The sequence below is a fragment of the Amyelois transitella genome, chromosome 16 (assembly GCF_032362555.1).
Source record: "Amyelois transitella isolate CPQ chromosome 16, ilAmyTran1.1, whole genome shotgun sequence".
NCBI classification, from domain to species: domain Eukaryota; kingdom Metazoa; phylum Arthropoda; class Insecta; order Lepidoptera; family Pyralidae; genus Amyelois; species Amyelois transitella.
Genome location: NC_083519.1, coordinates 1,326,248 through 1,348,472, shown reverse-complemented (window position 1 = coordinate 1,348,472; position 22,225 = coordinate 1,326,248). Strand labels below are relative to the sequence as shown.

At 39.0% G+C, this 22,225-nt stretch overlaps 1 protein-coding gene across 2 annotated transcripts; it reads left to right on the top strand.

The window, feature by feature from the left end:
- Positions 1–154: 154 nt before the first annotated feature.
- LOC106138924 (ral GTPase-activating protein subunit beta) lies at positions 155–21,762 on the top strand. Of its 2 annotated transcripts, XM_060948506.1 has the most exons (29): positions 155–425; positions 1,295–1,453; positions 1,986–2,223; positions 2,708–2,942; positions 3,495–3,655; positions 4,141–4,283; positions 4,898–5,018; positions 6,902–7,027; positions 8,030–8,119; positions 8,354–8,476; positions 8,802–8,879; positions 9,543–9,708; positions 10,312–10,521; positions 10,916–11,091; positions 12,178–12,276; positions 12,736–12,870; positions 13,096–13,320; positions 13,514–13,620; positions 13,954–14,122; positions 14,672–14,840; positions 15,729–15,858; positions 16,232–16,333; positions 16,629–16,834; positions 17,518–17,653; positions 18,246–18,361; positions 18,764–18,924; positions 19,125–19,211; positions 19,587–19,821; positions 20,590–21,762. In XM_060948506.1, the coding sequence occupies exons 1-29, from the start codon at positions 390–392 to the stop codon at positions 20,702–20,704; spliced, it is 4,254 nt and encodes a 1,417-aa protein (XP_060804489.1). In that variant the 5' UTR covers positions 155–389; the 3' UTR covers positions 20,705–21,762. The 2 variants fall into 2 exon arrangements, with proteins under 2 accessions (XP_060804489.1, XP_060804490.1); XM_060948507.1 differs by lacking the exon at positions 6,902–7,027.
- Positions 21,763–22,225: the final 463 nt, after the last annotated feature.

Here is a 22,225-nt window from a genome sequence, read left to right as displayed (position 1 = left end):
TTATGGGTCCAGCAATAAAAAAATCCTTTCTTTGCTTAAACAATATTGGCTTGTCTCGCTTAGGACCGCTACTGTCTTGTCAGTCACTATCGCAGCTGTCAGCTGGCCAGCTGTCACTCAGTACGTCACTGTCATTTTCCAATTAGATTTTCTAATTACGTATGGTTACAGTGTTTTGATTCTGTTTTTCTTCCAAATCACAATATGTGTTTTATGTTGAGTAGAAAAACTGACAAGTTTTCCACATAGGAACAAGTAAAGCGCCATCGACTGTTGTTAAAGTACCCAAATCTTTACAACTTACTGTTGTATTGGTTGTGTTGATCTGTTTCATAGTTGTTTGGGAGGCGGAGCGGTCTAACGGTGTACACCGTTATATTACCATATTTATGAATGTCGGTATCTTCAACAGAGTCAATCACAAGGTATGTAACGTTGCTCATTTAATTGCTTACAAAAATGTCCATGAAAACATTAATGGAGTACAAAAACAAACTTTTATGTCATCACATTTTTTAAATTATGAACCCTGCTTTCTTAGGAGAATAGATACCCGTTGCTAAACAGAGATACCTAAATGTTTAATGTCGATAAAGCCAGTTCATATGTAATTGTTTCATGGGAAGGAATCTGTAAAAATAAACCAGGATAAATTTGCTGTAATGTGTATGTATTTGTTCAATTAGGTATGCAATTACCTATGTAACAGCTACTATTATGTAGATGTTCCGTTTATACATCTATTCTAGGCATTGTTGAATAAAGTCCAACTAATGCTATTAATTTTCTAACTAAGACATTATCAGAACTATTATGAATTATTATTATCATCATCAATCAACAATTTGAAATAATTATGATTTTATCCATGATTATTGAAAACCTGTATTATTAATTTTACCTGGCTTATTAAGCTATAAGAAAATTAAAAATGAAAAAATATTGATTTGTAACCTTGAGAACAAAGCACATTTAAAACACTAAGGGTAATGATAACACCTGCAGCAATTATTTAACTGTGTTGAAGATGTTAGCACCCACCTCCGAAATAACATTAACATAATGCATTTCCATAATCCAAGTAGGGAAATAATTTAAAACAATATATTTTTACTAAAGTTTACTAAATTTGATAATGTAGTGTGAAAGAATGTTTGTGTGAAGTGAAAAGAGGGCAACAAATGTTTAGAGTTGAACAAATGAATGAATGAAAGTTCATTAGCATCAACTTAAGTGCTTATTTAAAGAAAAATTCCAAGAAACAAGTTTGAGTTAATAAATGATCACATTTTAGAGCAACGATTGTGGCGGCATGTACTCAGAATGGAGCTCGCTCCCTTTGGAGGGAGGCGGGCGTGGTGTGCTGGGCGTGGTGGGGGGGAAGGAAGTAGTATTAGCTGTTGTGAGACAGCTCGCTAGCCATGAGCCCACCCCGCTTAATACTGATGCTGAGGTAAGTTATATATTCATCCTACAAACGTTGGTACCTGTTGTCTGAGACGGGTACCAAAAAGTCATGTAATTCACAGAGTAACCTCTATCTTACTTTTGTGTTCTATTTTAATAAAAATATTTTTTTTGGATTTGAATTGGTTCAGTTGTTCCAGAGATTAATGTGTTTAAATAAAGTACACAGATAAACAGACTGACTTTATTGTTATTGTTTTTTAAATTACTTTTTTTTACTTTCATATTATATGTATATCAATACATGATAATCATATCATGTTCAATGAAGTATTGAATATATAGTACTTTTCTTTACTTATAGTACTTTCTCTGTGGTATCATCGTTTTTGACCTTGAGAATATCTTTATAAACCTCTTCAGTTACAGTTTTGTGATTTTAAAATATTTCAATTAAAAACCAGCGGGCTAGCATGGCACTTGTGACGCCGTTTTTATTGCGCGATAAATTATCGCTATACCCTTTTTAAATAAACGACACTTAAACATTGCATCTTTTCTGTTTATTTCTATTACAGGTAGAATGGGTGCTAGAAGTGATCCGTTTCGGCTTAGGCCTGCCGCTGACGGAACACGAGGCGGTCCGCGACTGCGTCCGCGTGTGCTGCGCGTGGCTGTCTCCGCTGCTGCCGGCCGCCGCGCCCACTGTGCCCCCCCCGCCCGCCACGCCGCCGCCGGTGCGCGACCAACCCCATAGATACGCCAGGAAGATACTGAGGCATCTGCAGAACTTGTTTGTGCCTAGGCCGGATGAGAGTGAGTTTGTTTATATTATCTTCTTTGGAAATTCTCTTAAATCTGAATCTAAATGCTATTTTTATTTAATCCTGCTGATGGCGTATTTAGTTGTATAACAAGTAATAATAAGAGGATATTATCTAACATGATGTTTTGTGATATTTTGAAGTTAAGGTTAATCAAAGATATTAGTTTAATCCATAATCAATTGATTTTAAGACTTATTTATTTATAATTTAAAATGTTTTTAATTACAAGCTCTCTCATTTGTATACCAATTGGAATTGGGTAAGTTCTTCTACCTTCTTATATATACATAAGTAATAAGTATATGATGGGGTCTAATGTTGATATTATGTACCTTCCATAAACCTTTTTCTTGAATCATTTTGTCTATTAAAAACAGAAATTGTAGGGTCAGGGTGATCGGAACAGATTTTGTTTTTATTATGTACTTAGTAATTTTTCTTCTCTTGGTAATTAAGAGTCCATTTTTTTGCAGGTGGAGACTTAATAAGCAAGCAAGCAGTTCTATGCCACCGTGTACTCCGCCTGGCACGATCTTTAGCCGGCAGTGGCAACCTGGGCGCTAGTGAATGGCGCGCTTTACTGTTGTTGCTGCTGTCAGCGGCTTCAGCGCTTCTATCGCCGCCCGCGCCGCACCACTCAGCGGCTGAGCAGCTGTGCGAGCGAGTGCTGTGTGTGCTGTTTGAAGTGTGGATCCTAGCGTGCCATAGGTGATGATGTGTTGTAGTGATGTCGTTGTTGCTGCTGTCAGCAGCTTGTAAATGATTGATAACATCATTAAAAATATAAAAAAAATGCCAAACTCCATGAAGCATTTGCTTCTTTTAAGATATGAACTATCCACCTTGACCAGTTGGAAGCTGCATGTATCCTAACGATGGATACATTTTTACGCTTTAAGATCGTCGAACTACCTTATTAGGGTGGCCTTCAAACTTCGGCATAAGATGCATTGCAGCGTTGAAAGACCAGATCAAAAGTACGTAGTCATTAACCGATGACATTGCATCAAAAGATTTTTGAAAATTATAGTGGATGGTAATCGATTTTTTTAACCCTTCATGAAGGAGGCGTGATTGTTTTTACTGCATAAATATTACTAACGTCGAACTGTCAAGGACCAAATTTCGAATGTCTTGAAAACAGGGAGATCGCAGCAAGTGGAATTCCATAGTCTCTGCCTGCCCCAATGGGAAACAGGCGTGATGGTATGTACATATGTATGTATGTAAATATTAATAAACTAACATTATTGTTCACAGGTGCTTTCCATCCCCGCCATTATGGCGTACATTGCGCGAACAATGCATCCGTTGGCGGCATCGAGCGCCTCTCACTGAGCAATGGACACGCGCCTCTTTATGTTTGACGGCGCGGCTACTCAAACACATGTATGGTCCATTATTCCCCGCTATGCCTATCAGTGAGTACTTTATTATACCTTCATATAAGTATTTTTTAACTGACAAAGTTTAAAGAATATTCTATAGGCTTACAATTAAATTTATTCCTTGTCATCTTAATACAAAGTGCTCCCGTCCTTCTTTATATTTATTTGGTTAATTGGTTGGGTTCTATTTTTGTAAATAGGTACGAAGAATTGTTTGAAACTGGTGCTTGACCTAAGCAAAGCCTGTATCTAAGTATAACATGTTTCATATCTTTTGGTTTTTCACAACATTGGTTGACGCCAAATAAATTACTTAAAATTACATTTACCGCCGCTTCCAAAGCGTCATAGTAGGTCGGTTTTTTCAGGTATTTTGTGTACAAAATAGACTATTCACTGGACCGGTCATATATTTTTAAAAAAAGCCGAAGAATAACCTCTAGTATCCTGGGTATACTCGAATCCTTTCTCCGCTTATTTGTGTACGATATCTGTATAAGGAATTTTCTTACCTATAGGTGAAGAAGACGCAGGGCTGGTGCCAGCGGATATGAGTGCTGAAGCAGTAATGCAGAGTTGGTACCGAATCTTGCACACCATTGGCAACCCTGTGGACCTGTGTCGCCCTCATCTTATCAGCCAAACCCCGGACTTCCTACAGGTACATAATGTGAAATTACCAGGCGAACATGAGCGCTGAGACGGCGATGCAAAGTTGGTACTGTATCCTACTTACTTATCGGAAAGCCTTTGGACTTGTGCCGTCCTTATCTTATCAGCCAGACCCCAGACTTCCTTACAGGTAATATTAATGTTGCTAATATTGAATAAAAAATGTATATAATGTGAGTTAAAGTACCAGGGAAACAGGAGTGCCAAAGTGGTTATACAAAGTCGGTACCGCATCCTGCACACCATTGGCAAGAAATCATGTGGGCCTTCATCTTATGAGCCATACCCCGGACTTATCTTCGGAAAAGTACCAGGCACACATGAGTTCAGAGGCAGTGGAGAAAAAAATGGTACCGCATTCAAAATACCACTGGTAATGTAGTAGTGGAGAATTTAGTCAGACCTCTTATTTTCACGAGTGGTGAAGAGGCCATTTCAGCCAGGCCCAAAAGTACCAGGCAAACATGAGTGGCGAAGCGGTGATATCCTGCATCATCCACCCTGTAGGCTGTGTCGCCCTCATCATATTCCACAAGTATTATTTATATAGGCTTTATTTGTCTTACCTACAAACAACTTTATTTTTCTTTTTTACTTTGCTAGTATTCAATAACGTCAGAAGAGGGCGCTCGCGATCCTAGTCAACACCCTTGCTTGGCAGCTCTTCCCGCCATCTTCCACAAGGCCATGAAGGGAATCGCCGCTCACGTCGACGCTTTTCTAGGTGAGTACCCAACCTTTTTTTTTGTCTGGTCAGTTACTTTTCTTCTTTAATGGCGCAGTCAACTGCATATGGAGTTACCCCGCATAAAACTCTATGACATTTGCAGTGAACTTGGGTAGATTGATGTACTGTTGACTGTATTTTGAAAACATTATGCATCAGATGTTTTGATTTGATGTTTATTTTGGGACGTTTAAGCTTACTTTGATACATTTGTGTAAATTATGTTTGAGTTTTTTTTCTCTTTCTATCATGGGTACCCCACGTTCTTTACACGGTACAGGTTTCGCTAACCGTCCGCATTGATATTATTGTAAATTTTGAAGCATTTGCACTTGGAGAAGAATTTATAAGTTGCAATTAAATTAAACGCACTGTATCTTGTATGATTCACGAACGCTTTTAAGTATAAGTACATTGTATATTATATATTATGTAAGTACAACAGACTTAGGTTTATTTTCTTTCTTTTCCTGTTACTATTTAAGTGGCTTATTAGATACTCTTTCTCGTGGTAGCTCTAAGAAGTAGTAGGCAGCTGGAAGTTTTTAAACATTTAGTCAGTTCACACCGAGCCCGAGAGGATATTTAATCTTATCTAACTATACGAAATGATACAACCATATAAAAATAATTTCCGTGGAAAAGCAACTCAAACAAAATATGACGTTAATGAAAAACTTTTCCTTCCATCTCTTTCAAATAAGGTCAGCTAGAAAAAGACAGAACTTTTAGTATTCCTCCATCTCATTTTAATTTGTGTCATACTAAAGAGACAGACATAGAAGGGTAAGAAATTTAAAGGTTATTTTCTCCATTTTGGCTATAAGATCCTTGGTGTGAAGTGATCCTTAAGACTTAATTCGCACAAAATTTCACAGCTTTTGACATCATTAATTTGGACGGTCAGCAAAAAAAGTAAAAAAAAAGGTGGTGTTTTTTATTTCTCTTAGTTTTTTTCTGATTTATTTCTTTTTCTGTTTTGTTTATTGAGAAGAAACATATACTTCTACTTTATATAAATGTATGCTCTGCTGATTTCACTTAAACATTGACGAACTTCACAACGTAGACAACTTTCACTTAAAATTTTAAATTCTAGTTTGTAAAAATAGAAAATCTTTTTATTTTTTTATTTAGATCACTTTCTTTGATTTCAAAATTTTTTCTTGTTATTGTCAGTTACAGTATGAGAGCCATTACGTCGTGATTATAAAAAAGCATTGATGAATCTGTTGGAATGCTTTAGAGCATACGTTTTTATGGACTCTTAAATGTGCAGGAAATCAAGTTAAATGTCATACAATGCAAATCGAAAACATTCAAGTTATTTTAATATGTCGAGAAGCTTCAAACGAGAAGTGGCTAATTAGAGTATTGCGAGAGATTATTTGTTATATAAATGGAATACAATATTCCTTTCATTTATGCTAGAAAAACTTGACCGATGACGTTTGTATGATATTTCTTGTTCGTGCACAGTTTTGAATCATTCTATTTTCAAACTATTCTTATACTTCTCACATCGTTCTTTTTTCCTACGGCAGATATTGAATTTCATCGTTTGTGGTAGGTTATGACATTATTGTTTACGGTATCTTTTAACAAATATATATCTTTTAATTATGATTTTAAAATATACATGACTACGTGTACTAAACGATAGTCGACTTCGTATCTTAATGCACCTACCACAAGCGTTGAACCACATTGATAATATTGGTTTGGACTTAAACGATCGTAGTAAAACATTAAACTGATAAAACCTTCAAACGCCACTAACAGTTCTGACATTTGATCAACAAAGTGTAGTTTAAGTCCAATTCCAAGAGCCTCAGTATAGTATAGTATAAAGCACGGTGTGCGGGTTCGGTGCCGGGCAGGGCGCGGCGCGGAGTGGGCGGCGGCGCGCGGCGCGGGCGCGGCGGACGACACGCCGCCGCAGCACCGCCGCCTCGCCAAGTCGTTCAGCGTCAGCGCGGCGCGCCCGAGGGACAAGCAGGAGAAGGGTATATCGTTATAAATACATAATAAATACTTTATTTTTTAATCACAACATATTTTTTTTTAAATTTATTTATTTATACATTTATGTGCTTTCATCAGGAAAAATATAAGAATAGAACTTAAAATAAAGAGAAATTTACTACTTATTTCTAGAGAAATTTCTTCCAGCAAGCCCACGACAGGAAAATGTAAAGAAAGGCATTGGCTTGTGTACATAATAATTAAGATATAATCTTAGTTATGTACTGGGTTTGGGATATTAAAAAGAAAAGATATATATGTACGAGTGAGTCTTATTGTAATCGACAAAAGACGCGGCCTATGACGGCATCTGTGGCGCAGCGGTAGTGCGCTTGTCTGTGATACCCGATGAGAAACTTTCTCTGATTGGCCCTAAACGACCGTTAGAGAGTTTCAGACTCCAGAAAAAATACCCCTACCACTCACCACTACTACAGATAAAGAATTTCATAACGCAGTCGCAAGATAACTTGAGTCTCAATCTGTGTGTTTGGTTCATATGTTTTTATATATGATAAATATTTTTATCTTTACTGCCTGCTTGGGTGACACGTGTTTTTGGGTAAATTAAAGGGTTGTGGGCACTGTTTTAGTTTGATGTGTATATTTATTGTTGCAATGGATTTTGTAGTTTACTTGGAGAAAGGGCAGTTTGGTAATCTGCCGGTATCAATAGTTTACTTTCGTTTGTAAATAAATATATTATTTAAATATTAAGGTTAATAAATATAATTCCTTATTAGTCATAGCGTTTTTACAATTGCAATTTCAGCTGTTGGCCTCAAAGGTACTTCCAACCATTGCATTAATAAACTGTTATTTTCTCACGATTATATACATACATGTAGTCACGTCTATATCCCTTGCGGGGTAGACAGAGCCAACGGGGTAAACAGAGTCCTGAAAAACTTAAAGGCCACGTTCACGCTTGCTAATAACGAATTATCAAGGAATAATATTAAAATAATATTGATACATTGTAGGTACTCCCCGCACGTCTCTCATTGGGTTGACGAGCAGTCGGCCGCCCAGCGTGGCGCCTACCACGCCGCCCAATTCTATTTCCTCTCAAGGTAACATGTATGAAATATACTATTATTTATTTTTAAAACATAGGTAGTTGGTGATAACACAATATCTCCATATAATGTGTTGTCATGTGCCATAAGACGACCATCGTGGCGCAGTGGTTAAATCCTACCGCCACTTCGTTGATCCTGGATTCGATTCCCGGCTCTGAAAAATATTTGTTCTGTTTTCAATTTATCCTTTTTTTTTTTTTGTAAATAATTTGTATTTGTATTCAGTGGTGGACACTGAAAAGCCGCCACTGGCTCCTCTGCGCCCGCGCGTCAACTCGATATTCCACTTGTTCGGAGAATGGCTCTTCGAAGCGGCTCTCTTGGGCACGGCACCCGTCGTAGCACCCAGTAAGTACCTATATTATTTTGTCTCATGTTCTTTGGCGAAAATTATGTTTTATATGAAATGCGTAAATAAGGTATTCGGCAAAACCAATTCTTAATTCAGAATGTTTTATTTGTGTTCTTTTTTCCTTTATTTACTTCTTTATTTACTAATAAACTTCATTACATCTTACTGGATCTTCCTTGATGCCTTCTACCAATCAAGATACAGGTTTATTCTTAGTTTCATGGTTGATGGCTGAGCGTTAGACCCGCTTAGAAAATGTATTAACACCTTTTTTATTCCCCGTAAAGAAAAAAGAAATACGATTCAAATGTTTCTTTCCAGCCCGTACTGACGGCACTCCGCCACCGCCTTCGCTGTCTGATGCTACGTACAAATTGAACATGCTGGCTTATCAACCAGGTAAGATTTTTTATACTAGAAATATCGAATACGATTTGAATTTGGAATTTTATATTTGGTAAGAGTCATCTCAAGATAAAATTATAAAACGAAGAATAAATGCATTGTTTTTTGAAGTTTTGAAAATGGAACACTGCTTTTGTGGCTAAACTGAATATAATGTTCAGTGGAAAAAAGCGCTTAAGGAGAACGAAGAAAACCTGTATGTATGTTTATTCCTATATGGCATTGTAGAAACCCAATCGGTTCGCCAATCGGTCCCGATTGTGATACTTATATTCTGCTTTTGAAATCATGAGGTTTTTATGTGTTTATATGTGGATTAAAAAACTATTTCAATTGTGCAATTATAGAGTAGTACTTCATACACACCAAAGTACTAACCTTGTTTTTTTCTTTTTTAATTTTCTTTTATTTTAATTTGTTTTTAAGCAATCGGGTTTTTATCACAAACCAAAACCACCGTTCCTAGTTCTGATTTTCTGCAGACAACAGTACCTACACGAATGTTCGTAATAACGTTGCAACCACCGTCCCTAGTTATTATTTTCCTGCAAGCCACTGTACACGAATGTTCGTAATAACGTTGCAATCACCATCCCTAGTTATTATTTTCCTGCAGGCGACTGTACAGGAGTCTCTTAAAATTACTACGTTGCACAGGTCGCGCCGAAGCCCTGGGCACGATCTGCCGCGTGCTGTGCTCGTGCCCGCGGCGGGAGCCCGTGCTGGCGCCGTACGTGGCGCGCTGCGTGGCGGCGCTGCGCGGCGGGCTGCGCGACCCCGCCACCGCCGCCAGCGTGCTGCTGAACGCGCCCGACCTCTTCCGGTGACTGCGCCCCTAGTGATTCCTCATTTTGTTTTACGTTGCTCTTGTCCGATTGAAAGAATAGGACCACTCTTTTTCTTTGATATGGATGTTGTTATTGGCGTCTAATTTTGGGATTCTTTTTTTAGGAGATGGGTTGGCAACCTGTCTCAATTTCAATCTCAATTCTATTATAAAGCTAAACAACTGATTGTGGTTTTTTCAGTCTTTTGAAGACTGTTGGTTTTATGTACCCCACAGATATATATAGACGTGATTATATGTTATTTAGCTTATACAGTTTCTGTAACAAAAAGCGACAAATTTAACGCCATCGAACAAAAAAGCGACGAAACCAGCGCCATCTAACAATTACCGACGAATTTAGCGCCACCTAAAAAAGAATATTGGGTTTCGCTTATCCCACGGGATCAATAGTTTTTGCCGGGTTGAAAATCAATGTTCTTTTCCAGACTCTTAATTATAAATACTTGATGTTACATAAAGATTATTTCAGTAAACATCCGTACTTTTGTAAGAAACAAATAAACTCACTTTTGCATTTATAATAGGGGAGAATCGGCCCTTAGCGTGTACTCATAAACCTTGTATTTTCTCTTTCAGTCTGGACCTGGACGGCGTGTTGGTCCTAGTGCCAGACTACATCACAGCACTGGACCGCGTGCTGTCTGAGCGCGAGCCTCGCCTGGAGTGCGGGACCATAGACAAGAGGGAACTCCGCAAGGCGGCCATTAGCGCTCTGTTGTCTCTGCTCGCGTTCCCCTACCATTATAAATCGCTGCCGGTGCCAGAGTTTCCCGGGTGCAACGAGTAGTGAGTGTTGTTTCGTGTCTTTGTGTCTTACGGGGTGGACAGAGCCGATAGTTTGCGAGGCCTCAGCTGGAAAGACGCTGTTGCTGGTTGGGACACTCTCTAGTCTTAAGTGTCTATGTATTCCTGCTACGTCTTTTGCAAGTGGAGTGGTCGGACTTTCTGGCTATGCCGCTTCTATACGCTCTTTATCTATGTGTAAGGCAGACATAGACAATACTGATCATAATGTTTCAGCTTTACGACCACGCTGTGCTCTCTGATGCGCGGCAAGCTATCGCTGACCTGTATGTCGGCGGTGCAAGTGGAGTGGTCAGACTTTCTGGCTATGCCACTTCTATACCCTCTCTATCTTTGTGTAAGGCAGACATAGACAATACTGGCCATAATGTTCCAGCTCTTCGACGACGCTGTGCTCTCTGATGCGCGGCAAGCTATCGCTAACGTGCGTGTCGGCGGTACAAGTGGAGTGGTCTGACTCTCTGGCCGTGCCGCTTCTGTCCGCTCTCTATCTCTGTGTGAGACACAACGCGACGCATATGGGCTCTGCGGCGAGCAATTCCGAATTCAAAGGTGAGTTCCCTGATCTGTATTGATGTTTCTCGGCATCAGACGCGTACGGATTGGTGTAACGTTATGTATGAAGTTTGTCTTTCATCGGCGTTGCAAAGCATAGCGTTTATTGTGGATCTTTAAGTTTTTATTTTTGTGTTTGTCAGTAAACCGGCGACTAATTGAATTTATTTTTTGGCGTACGCGAGCCGTCCAAATTATGACTATTTTACTAACAGAATCTCACTTTGTCAGCCAATAGCGTCAAAACTAAATCGTTAATTTTAGTTATATACCAATATGAGAATGCCAATGTTACGAAACTAATCCCAATTGCATTATAATATGTTACCTTTAACCAGCGTTAAGGTAACATCTTATAATGAAAATTGCAAATTGGCTATCGGCTGCCTGTTAATTTTTGATGCACTATATTTTAAGATTATATACTTTAATGCCTTCTATGGAATAGAGTGGCTTTGATCTACTCTGCCGGAAATCACAAGACTTTGTATTGTTATAATTTTTTGATCGATTCAGTAAAGATCTGAACACACTTGTGACTCGAAACGTTCCATGATCTAATGGTTTGGCATGAAAATGCCGTGAACGCTGTATAGCGTTCATACATTATGTATGGACGTTATATAGCTATGTCTATTGTCATGTCTGACTAACACGGCAAAACAGTGCCCTAAATTTTATTTTAGAACTATCTTTTGATTCCCCTTACGTCGCATCGTATCGAAAGTGTGTTCATTGACTAATGATACACACCATGTACATATACTTAGCACTATATTGCCACGAACATTCGAAAAGAAAATTCACTAAATAAAGTACATACACGCTACGACACCAGACATTTTGTATTACACAAAAAGCATCACACGCTACGTTTTTTTTTTGCTTTTTCACATGCCTTGATCAAAAAACTTTTCCTTTAGACAGTATTCATGGACTCCTTTATATAAAGAAAATCAAGAACTGGTAACACTACAGAGATTGCAATGATGAACTGAACGCTTTCAAATACATAGTATATGGCGGTGACGGGTAATCAATTAATATAATATCGAGTTTATAAAATAATGGGGGGTGTTATAGCCCGGTCGGAAAGCAGTGCTACGGGCAGTGAGAGTCATACTTCGCTGGAAGACTTCGCCGCCGACGTTAGGGAGCTTGACCCTAATTCGCCGCTGTTCGGTAAACTCCATTTTGTTTGCATGCACCTGAAAATGATGTTCGATTGTATTCGAAAAACAAATAAAAAGAAAATATTCTCTTTTCAAATTAGCCAAAATATTTCAAGGAATGAGAGAAATATACGGATATTACGAGTATAAATATTTGGTTTAATCTTAAGTTAGAATAAACCGAGCATCATTATATAATGCTTTGTGATTTATGTTATTGCTTGCAAAATTTATTTCAGAAATTCCATTTTTTCATTTCACTTATCACTGTGCAAGTTTATGTATTAATATTTTTGCACTATGATTGATATGTTCGAATGTCTTTTTAATCCGTCTGTAGGTACTTTGTGTTTAATCAGAAAAGTGTTACAATCACAGCTCCTAAAGGTCTACATTTCTGAATGTGTTTTCTTTGTCTGTATTTTTTATTTTATGATACTAATAAGATTCAAAATTGTAAAATTTCCAGGCGCGGCGCTAGTGGTTCGTGCAACATACTTGGTGTGCCACCGCCTTATTTCCTCATGGAAAGCAGACTTGCAGGTCTCGCTTGCAGCGCTTGACCTATTATCAGGACTAGCACAGTTACACTCCACCAAGCCAGGTCAGTTGCTAGTATAATATCTCTGTCGAACTTATAGTTTCCTGGTACTTCGGAAATACAATAATTATGTTTTTAATTACATGCTGTCTAGAATTCGTTATTGGTAAGTTTTCGCTGACATAATTAAAAAAACATTACAAATAAATATTTATTTTCATATCTTAATGTTTTCTTGTTTACTCTTCTTCAAGTTTGAAAATGTATGTTCATTTAATTGAAATACAGAAGCGATCGAGCGCAAGCGCGCCGTGCGTTGGATCTGCGACTACATCAGCGTACAGTGCGGCCGGCCTCCCCAAGCTCATTCCCGGGACCTCCACTCCTGTGTGGTCGCCGCCTACGCTTGCTTAGCCTCCTGGCTTTGTCCGGCCTTACTGGCTGATCAAGATTGTCTGGCAACGCTTATGGAGGTCGTTGAACTGGGCATCTCTGGAACTAAAAGTAACTCAGGTAAATTTGCCTCCTTCGAATTTATGGTAGCCTAGTACATGGATGGTACAATCTTATGCAATTTTGTTCATTTATTTCTCTGTTTTATCCAGCTGTCGAATAACAATCAAATTAGTTTGTTGATCTTTTACTCCTCTTGGGACATTATATTCCGCAAATGTTTTAATGAAGACCATATCTTTGCTTCCCGAAGGAAAACCAGGTGAGCCTCCAAAGATGAAGGATGAAAAGGAATTGAAACCAGTCTCCATGCGAGTACGGGATGCGGCCGAATCACTGCTGATGCTTATTTTAGAACAAGTAAGTTGTCGCCATTTTTATTATGAAATATAAAAAATGAAATACATAATATCATGTTGCGTTTTAAGGTTAGATTCTTGGTAGCAAGTCAAACTTTTGTGTTCTTTTGAAACGCACCACACGCATCGTTCATTAGTATCAACAAAGATTTTTGCAGCTCCGCCCTGTAAAATAAAAAGTTCAGTGAGAATTTCGAGGAAATCTTTATGTTCTTCCCTCCACGCTTTCTTAGGAACATGCCAAATTTAGCTTCCTACGCTCTATACGTTTTCAACCAATAAAGTTTAATGATCACTTAGCAATGTTGTATAAATTGATAATTTGTGACGTCAGACGGGGATCGGTGTGACCGGCGGCAGTGGTTGGTGCCGACTGGACGAGCGCTGGCTGGCTGCTTTGGGTCACGGCCGTTTGAGGCACTTCGTGGCTGATGGCAACATCCTCCTGTCATTACTGGAAGAACCTTTAGCTAATAGCCAGGAGCCACAGCCTACTTTAATTGGTGAGTTTGCACGTTACAATCTATTCGAACTGGTCAGGTTTTGTGGGTCGGTCAAAATGTTGTCAATTTTGTATAGTCAAGGTTAGGTCTTAGGTTAGAGGCCAATCAGTTTAAATTATCAAAAAGAACGTCATTAAGAAAGACGCTGAAATGTCGCACCACTACCATAGTCTTCGTTAGTATTGATTAATAGAATAGAATAGATTTATTTTCAAAATTGGATACAAGGTATCATTTATTGACGTCACATCACTTAAATCTAATTATAACTACTACCGCTTCCAAAGCGCATGTGTAGAAAAAGCGGCGGAACAAACTACACTGCAGCATTTTCATCGGACGTCAATATAGAAATATAGATCTCTTAAATCTAAATCATGGACGAATGCACATTGTCTACATTAAAAAACATGAATGAATGTAGAACTAGTTATTTCAATACGAATATTTCGTCAAATAAATAAAGATAAAATAAAATATGTACACACTGTACAAATTATGTCAACACCATGTCAAAAATGCACACAATAAATAATTTATTTATGACAGTGATCATCCGCTGCGGCTGGGGCCGCTTCGCGTGGTCGCTGAGCAGCCGCGGCGCGGCCCGCAGCGCAGCCCGAGGCGGCGCCGCGTGTCCCCGCCCAGTGCCCATTTCGGAGCCCCCGCCCAGACCGCGCCCGGTTTGTAGGCCGCTACCAGCCGCGCCTGCAGCACTGTAATTATATTATATACAAACTATTACTCTTCTTGACTTATGCAAGCCTAGTATCGAGACACCGGGAGTTGGTAGTCCAGTTATGGCGTATAATGTGGGGTTAAGCTCTTCCCAGCTCATGCGCACCTGGTATATATATGTCGAAAGCGGATGGTCACAGCTCAGGCCTCCAGCCCAATAGAAGAAAAACCACAATGCTTATTGTCTGTCGCTACTTTAATCTCCTTCCTACTTATGCAAACCTAGTATTTTCTGCCGGGGCCCAATACGCAGACCAGCCTTGTGTATAAGAGTCGACGCCACTTTCGCAAAGCGAGTCTGTTACTGCTTCGGTTGAGGCTCTCGGGGGCCTAGTTTGTAGACTGTAACTACACTCTGTACTCTTCTTAGCTCATGCGAGCCTAGTACTATGAAGACGGAAGGACGTAGCTCAGGCTATGCGAGAGGAAATACCCGTATGCATACAGCTTGTCACTACTACAACCTTCTACAGACTCATGCGCGCCTGCCAACCAAGGGCCGGTTCTTTCCTTGCCTCGTGTTCTGAAACGCCGCTGCTTTGACAACGCAGTAATTTCTTACTACTACTCCCACTCAGCTCATGTGAGCCTGGTACTAAGAAGCTGAAAGCACTTGGTGGAGCCCGACTCCGGGCCCATGCTGGAGCCCCACCACTTTCGCAGCCCTGTCTTGTCAGAAGCAACTTGTCGTTATTTGACCGACTACATTGAATTTCCCCTTCATTAAGTAAATTAAGTTGAATGCTACCAGAAAAACTATTTGATTACACCTACCTAGACAGCAAAGTGCGTATGCGCAAGTTTGTGCACCCAAATTAAAATAAAATTGTTATTATTTCTGTCATTTTAATAGTATTTTTCAACGCAGTGACGCAGCGTTCCCGAGTCTCGAATCAGTTCTGCGTCAACTTAACGACCCCGAAGCATCAACTTTGTTCAAACTGTTAGAACAACAAGCTGTTATAGAAAAAACCGTTAAGGAAAGCGAGGATAATGTAGTAAGTGAATTTCATGGTGTTTTCAAATTTCACTTTTCAAATGATTAAACGTCACGAGTATTATGTTTTGTTGTCCATATGAACTTTCGAAATGGCCCAATTTACTTGAAAGTTTTTGTGATCATTCTCCTGGCGTTACTCCTCTTAGCGTCATTATCTCTGGAGAGGTGCCCGGGTACCGCTTATAACTACGATCCTTGTAATGCCTGTAAATGCCCACCGGGATTCTGCAGGGAAGTGATGTATCTTTTATAACCGTGAGAGTGTTTACTCCATTTACTACTTACTTTTCTATACTTTTGACATGAAAACACTTAAGTTATTATGTTCTCCTGGTGATCACAAATGATCTACGTGTATTTTGTTCCTGCAGACACCAGAGGAGTACGTGCCCCCGGAGCCGGTGACGGAATTCCAGACGGCGCGGCTGTTCCTTTCGCATTTCGGTTATCTGAACATCGGCGGAGAGAAAAAGGTAAGTCAAACACTCATACACAGACACGCTATACAAATACAAGAATTACAGAAACACATTTTAAATTTTTCATGCATCTTTCCATGGTGGGAATCAAGCTATTTCAGTTATTTTTTGTTATAAAAACTCTCTTATTGTAATAATTATATCCTTGTCTGGGGAATATATAATTCTTCTTTTAGTGCATATATTGATTCGGATTGGGGGTCAAGTTTATTTGACTATGACTGTCATATATTATGTTATCAGTTATCAGTGATATTTAAGTTATTTTCATAAACCATCACCATTTCAGGGCCAACTCCCCCGCCTCACGGCTCTCGACGATTCAGCGCCGGGATTCGCGGCGGCGTTGCGTCGCATCGACTCGTGCGGCCCTAAAAGACCGCTAACCATACACTTGTTCTGCGCAAACGCGGGACAGACCAACGCGAATGACATACTGGCCAACGTGAAGAGCTGCAGTACTTGCGCGCCGGGTTTTATTAGATTGTTACGAGGGTGAGTTCCATTTATGAAATATTAAATTGTTTTTGAATAAGGAACGGTTTTTTTTGTTTTTATATTAGTAATTTTGTGGATTGATTTATTTTGAAGAAAAAAATTATTTCGAAGAGTTTCTTGATCTATGTTAATGATTATATTTATATAATAACATGACGAATTGTTAATGTTGCGTTGAATTCCATTTTTGAAAATTTGATTATTACGGTGCGTACAGATTATATAACATACCTGACATCCTAAATACTAGTGTTATTTAAAGGGTTATTATTGTTACTTTCAAATGTTATATATCATTGTAATTCTAATGTATACGTATACGGTATTGTTATATGTTGCAAAGTTGTGAAACAAATATGAGATAATGTGGACGTGTTAAACGAGAAAGTTATACAACATTGTTACATAATATGTACGCACCTTAATACAATTAGATACAGCGTAGCAGATATTAATCAATCATCCAAGTACAAAGCTACTATGTCCAAGTATATATAATTCGACGCCTTAAGAGGTAGAATATGTGTTCACAGAAACTGTACCTAAATACTAAGACCTACATTGTAACCATATTCAAGGTATAAATGATTATGATTATAATTTTACTTTGACCGTCTCGAACCGCCTTTATTGACGAGTTCGTCGTTTCTTTTTTTGAAAACCCCGTACCCGGTCCGCAGACTAGGGCGAGCGGTGCGCGTGCGCGGGCACGGCGGCTGGGCGGGGCGCGCGGCGGGCAGCTACGACGCCGCGCCCGCCGCCGCCCGCCCGCACCCCGCGCCGCCCGCGCCCGCCGTCTACGATGCTAAGGAACAGGTCAGTTTGTATGTTTGTAACAAGTCAAAAACTCAAAAACTATTTTTTTTAAATAATATTTTGTGTGTTTTTCACCTAGTTTGAAGGTGTTGATGGGACCTAATTTCGATGAGATTTGGTACGCCGATAGAGTAGACCTTTATGAATAATATAATTTCGTTTTTACATACGTATAGCCATGTCTATATTCCTTACGTTGTAGATAGAGCAAACAGTCTTGAAAAGACCGAAAGGCTACGTTCAGCTGTGTGACTCAATGATGAAATTGAGATGCAAATAGTGACAGTTTGCTAGCCCATGTCGTAAAAGAAAAGCCCCAAGTTTATTAGGCTGTCCCTTAGTCTCCTTTAATGGCATCAATGGGAAATATATAGACCGGTCCTATTCTAAAGTGTTGGGAACCACATGGCACCAATGAAAAAGAAATCAATGAATTAAAATTACTATTATTTTTGATATTGAGAAATTTTGAGAAAAAATTAAAAACTGGAAGAAATTTCTAAGTAACACCTTTGTACTAGAATTACTGTATTAAATTCTCCTTTACATAATTTTGTGTACATAAATAAATAAATGATCTGTTTGCCTGCAGATCCTGTACTGGTCGGACTCCAGCAACGAGATCGCGTTCGTAGTGCCGTCGCTGTCGGACGACGACCGGAACGACTCCGTCCGGTCGGACGTCGACGGCGGCTGCGTGTCCACCAGGTATTTACTGGTGTCAAAGTAACTATTGTGGCGACATCTCTACGCCACACAACACAACAGCCAATCAAACAACAACTGTCAATAATAGCGAAGAAATGACGCGCTCAGCCAATAGCAGCGAAGAGTCTAAATCCTTCGAGGCAACATCGTCTGTCGCGCGGTTCCCCAGGCATCACACCTAGCCTGGCGGAAGATCTTCCCTTTGGTGGCGGTCGAGCCGAATCATCGCTCCCGCTACATTATTATCATGCTTTGCTTTTTTTTAAAAGCAATACGAATTTATTGATAAAACCAAAAAATACAATTAAAAATTTAAAAGCGTCACATCGGGACAATGCGCCCAATATGCTAGCAGTATTTCCCCACCAAATTCCAAATTTTAGTTTAATAATGTATTTCCAGCCGGTCCTCAGACAAGTCCGGCTCGTGCTGGGACGTGTCGAGCTCCAGCCCGGCCGAGCGCAGCGTGTCCGAGAGCGAGCGCAGCGAGCGCGCGCGGGTCGCGCCCGCCAGCGCGCGGGCGCTCTCCTTGGAGCTGGACAAGCAGCCGCAGGGGCTCACTGGTAACAATTGATTTATTCTAATTTTAAAAAGATTTTTTACTATGAAAGTTAAATTAAGAAATAATTTTCTCATTTCGTTAGAGTACATTTAAAGTTAAATCATAAAATTATATATAAATAAAAATATAACAGGTGCTTTCTCACATAACAAACCCATTGTTCTGAATTCTATGTTTACGTAGTTAATGTTTCTGCTGTAGGTAGCGGACGACGGAACAGAGATTTCACTACGAAAATCCTCGTCATATGGCTTGAAGACATCGAGGATCATCTCAATATGCCTATTGGTAAGTAAAATTTACCTTTTTTAAATATTTGACCTACATATAGCTCAAGTCATTGTTTGTAAAAACTATTTGCTTCATATAAAAGCCTTTTTTTTATTCAAGAGGGCAAGCAATAAAAAATATGTGCGTTGGTTGAGTCAATGACCTTGCGTATCAACGCGACGTCGTGGATTCAAAAGTAAGACCGTAAATTCTAAAAAAGTGGATTTTTTCTTCCACAATTTATTCTTTCAGTTCATCATTAGAAAGACTTGCGGAATAGATTAATTTACACAAGCACTTTTGCTAACCCCACTATCTGTCACTGCGAATACATGACGCTATATTAAATTAGTTTCTTTATTTAAAAATAATTTGAATCGGCCGCCCCGCCAGACGAGCTCCTGCGGCACTGCGACACGGGCGTGCCGTGGCGCCGCGAGGAGGTGCTGGTGGTGTGCCTCAGCGCCAGCGCGGCCGGCCTGGTGCGCGCGCGCGTCAGCGCCGCGGGCGGGCGCGTGCGGCGCGGCGCGCTGCCCGACGACGCGCTGCTGGCGCCCGCGCTGCTGCCCGGCTGCCTCATCCGCGCCGCCATCGACGCGGCCCGCCGCGACACGCTCAATACCGACCTGTGAGTGAACCACATGCACCACGCCTGTCTCCCGTTGACGTACAGAGTCTCTCACGCTTCCTCCACACTCATTGCTCTTTTCATGCATATTCGACGATTACGGGTACTCCTAACATCTCCCTTTTTTAAAGACTGAAACAGCGATAGTTTATAGTGCGACTAAGACGTCGTCGCGCGTGTCATGCTTGTCTAGCTGAAATAGAAAATATGGACGATGGTCTGGTATCAACTAGTGGGCAGATTACGCGTTGATAGTACCCGCACTGCTGCCTGACTGTCCGATAAAAACGGCCATTGATGCTGCGAGGAGGGACTGTATATATATATATATATATATATATATATATATATATATATATATATATATATATATATATATATATAGATATATACTGGCCTGTGAGTCGTATGGATTTTAAGAAAAAAGCTGACTTTTTTTATATACAGCGTCAATGCTATTAAGTGACTCAAACCCGAGAAACCTGCGAGAAACATACAAAAAAGACGATCTTGCATAAAAATAGGTATGTAGCGAAAAAAGTATATGGGGGTTGTGACAATTGGAAATATGTAAAGCCTAAGCCTCAGGGCAGAAGATGTAATTTTCATGTTATTTATTCTTTGTTGACACATTTACAATTTGTAAATTACAATAGGCCGACTTTATGTTAATGAAATTATTTAACAGTCTGCCATTGGGTTCAACAGAGAATGTTATGTTAATCTCAGAACTACAAAAATAATTAAATTTATTTTTTCTCACAACAGATACCAGCCCCCGCACGTGCGCCGGCGCCACCTCATCCAGGAGTTGGCGCAGAACTTCAGGCGAGACCTCAGCGAACCTGAACTCTTGGAGTCTCTCTTCCGAACGCCTGTCTAACAACTATTATTAATTATAATCTTACTAGGTTGTAGTAAATGGGATATTTTTCTTCTCAATGTATTAGTTTATTTATTGTTTGACGGTTGACTAAAAGAGATTGTTTCAAGTGAAATAGATTAATTTTCAAAACGGGATACAAGTTATCGCTTATTGACGTTAACATAACTTAAGTATCATTATATTAACGAACGCTTCCAAAGCGCAGTGCTAAGTTAGATTTGAATAATTTTTGTAAGTAACTGTGCAATAAAATATTAAAAACTACTACAGGGGCAATGTAAGAGGGACAGTGAGGAAGATTTGAAAGTGGGGAATGAATTCGTTATTGACAGTGGCATCTTCTGTAACTCTTCTTTCGTTATTCAAGAAACCTCCAAATAAGTAAATATTCGTTTGGACTGTCAACAATATATACTCTCACATACATAACATACATACATAAATCACGCCTCTTTCCCGGAGGGGTAGGCAGAGATACTCACCTCGAATATTATAAAAATAATCAGCGAAAGGAAAGGTTACTATCGGTAGCTTAAAATTTAATAATGACTGCATAATGATACATAATGCAATAAAATAGATCATGAACTCGTCGTAAATAGAATTAATACTTTCGGTAGTCCTATCGCTATTTCCATTATCGTGATGTATCGATATACTATGTACAACATCAAAAATATATGTGGCAGGAGCGGTTTTATTGCGGTTTTATTATTTGAAAATTCTGGTGTTGCTAGCAATAAAGGGGGTTTAGTTCGACCTTTAACAAGATTCACTTTAATCTTATGAAGAATGTTTTTGATGTTATTATTTTTATGACTCTAACAATGAGAAATGTCTTATATCAATAGTAGGGAAGTATTAAGGATTTGTTTTAGTAAAATAAAACAAAGCAAATTATTTATAAAATTTTATTGATTATTATTTTAAGACTGATTGTTTGTGCTTACGTAAAATGTTATCATTCCCTAATAATGTATTAAAATATATTTATATAATTTGCTAATTGTACATTTAGTATAATATATTCGTTATAAATAAATTTTAATGAATGATGTTTTCAATTTTATTTCTCGTAGAATAATAATCTTTCTGATACTGATATAAAATTAAATTGCGTGTACGATCATGATACTGCCGAACGGATTTCAAAAAAACGTTACATTTATGGCTCTTACATCAGAAAACGACAGAAAGGCTAAATGTTACACTTGATGGAGCCGCGGGCGGCAGCTACTTATTGCTGTATATTTTTTGCTACATACTATTATTCTAGATAAAAAAAATTCTTCGTCTTTTGATTATCTGCCTTAATATCTACTGTGTATACGTACCTATATGGTTACGATACTTTTTAAAAGACAATCAAACCTATTTCACTTAAAAGTCAATACCATTCCAAATTTGAAATCGTTGACACTTGACACATTTCCTTCCGAACCATTCGAAAAATGACGACATAAAAAAATTCCAATAAAAACGTTTTGTCACTAGTGTTTTTGTACGCATTATATTTAC

What these genes read in the sequence shown, in the direction of transcription:
- LOC106138924 (XM_060948506.1), top strand. Translation starts at nt 390, where the DNA reads ATGAATGTCGGTATCTTCAACAGAGTCAATCACAAG. An exon ending in TGGATCCTAGCGTGCCATAG is followed by an intron (nt 2,943 to 3,494) that starts GTGATGATGTGT and finishes TATTGTTCACAG; the next exon opens with GTGCTTTCCATCCCCGCCAT. An exon ending in GAGCAATTCCGAATTCAAAG is followed by an intron (nt 11,092 to 12,177) that starts GTGAGTTCCCTG and finishes GGGGTGTTATAG; the next exon opens with CCCGGTCGGAAAGCAGTGCT.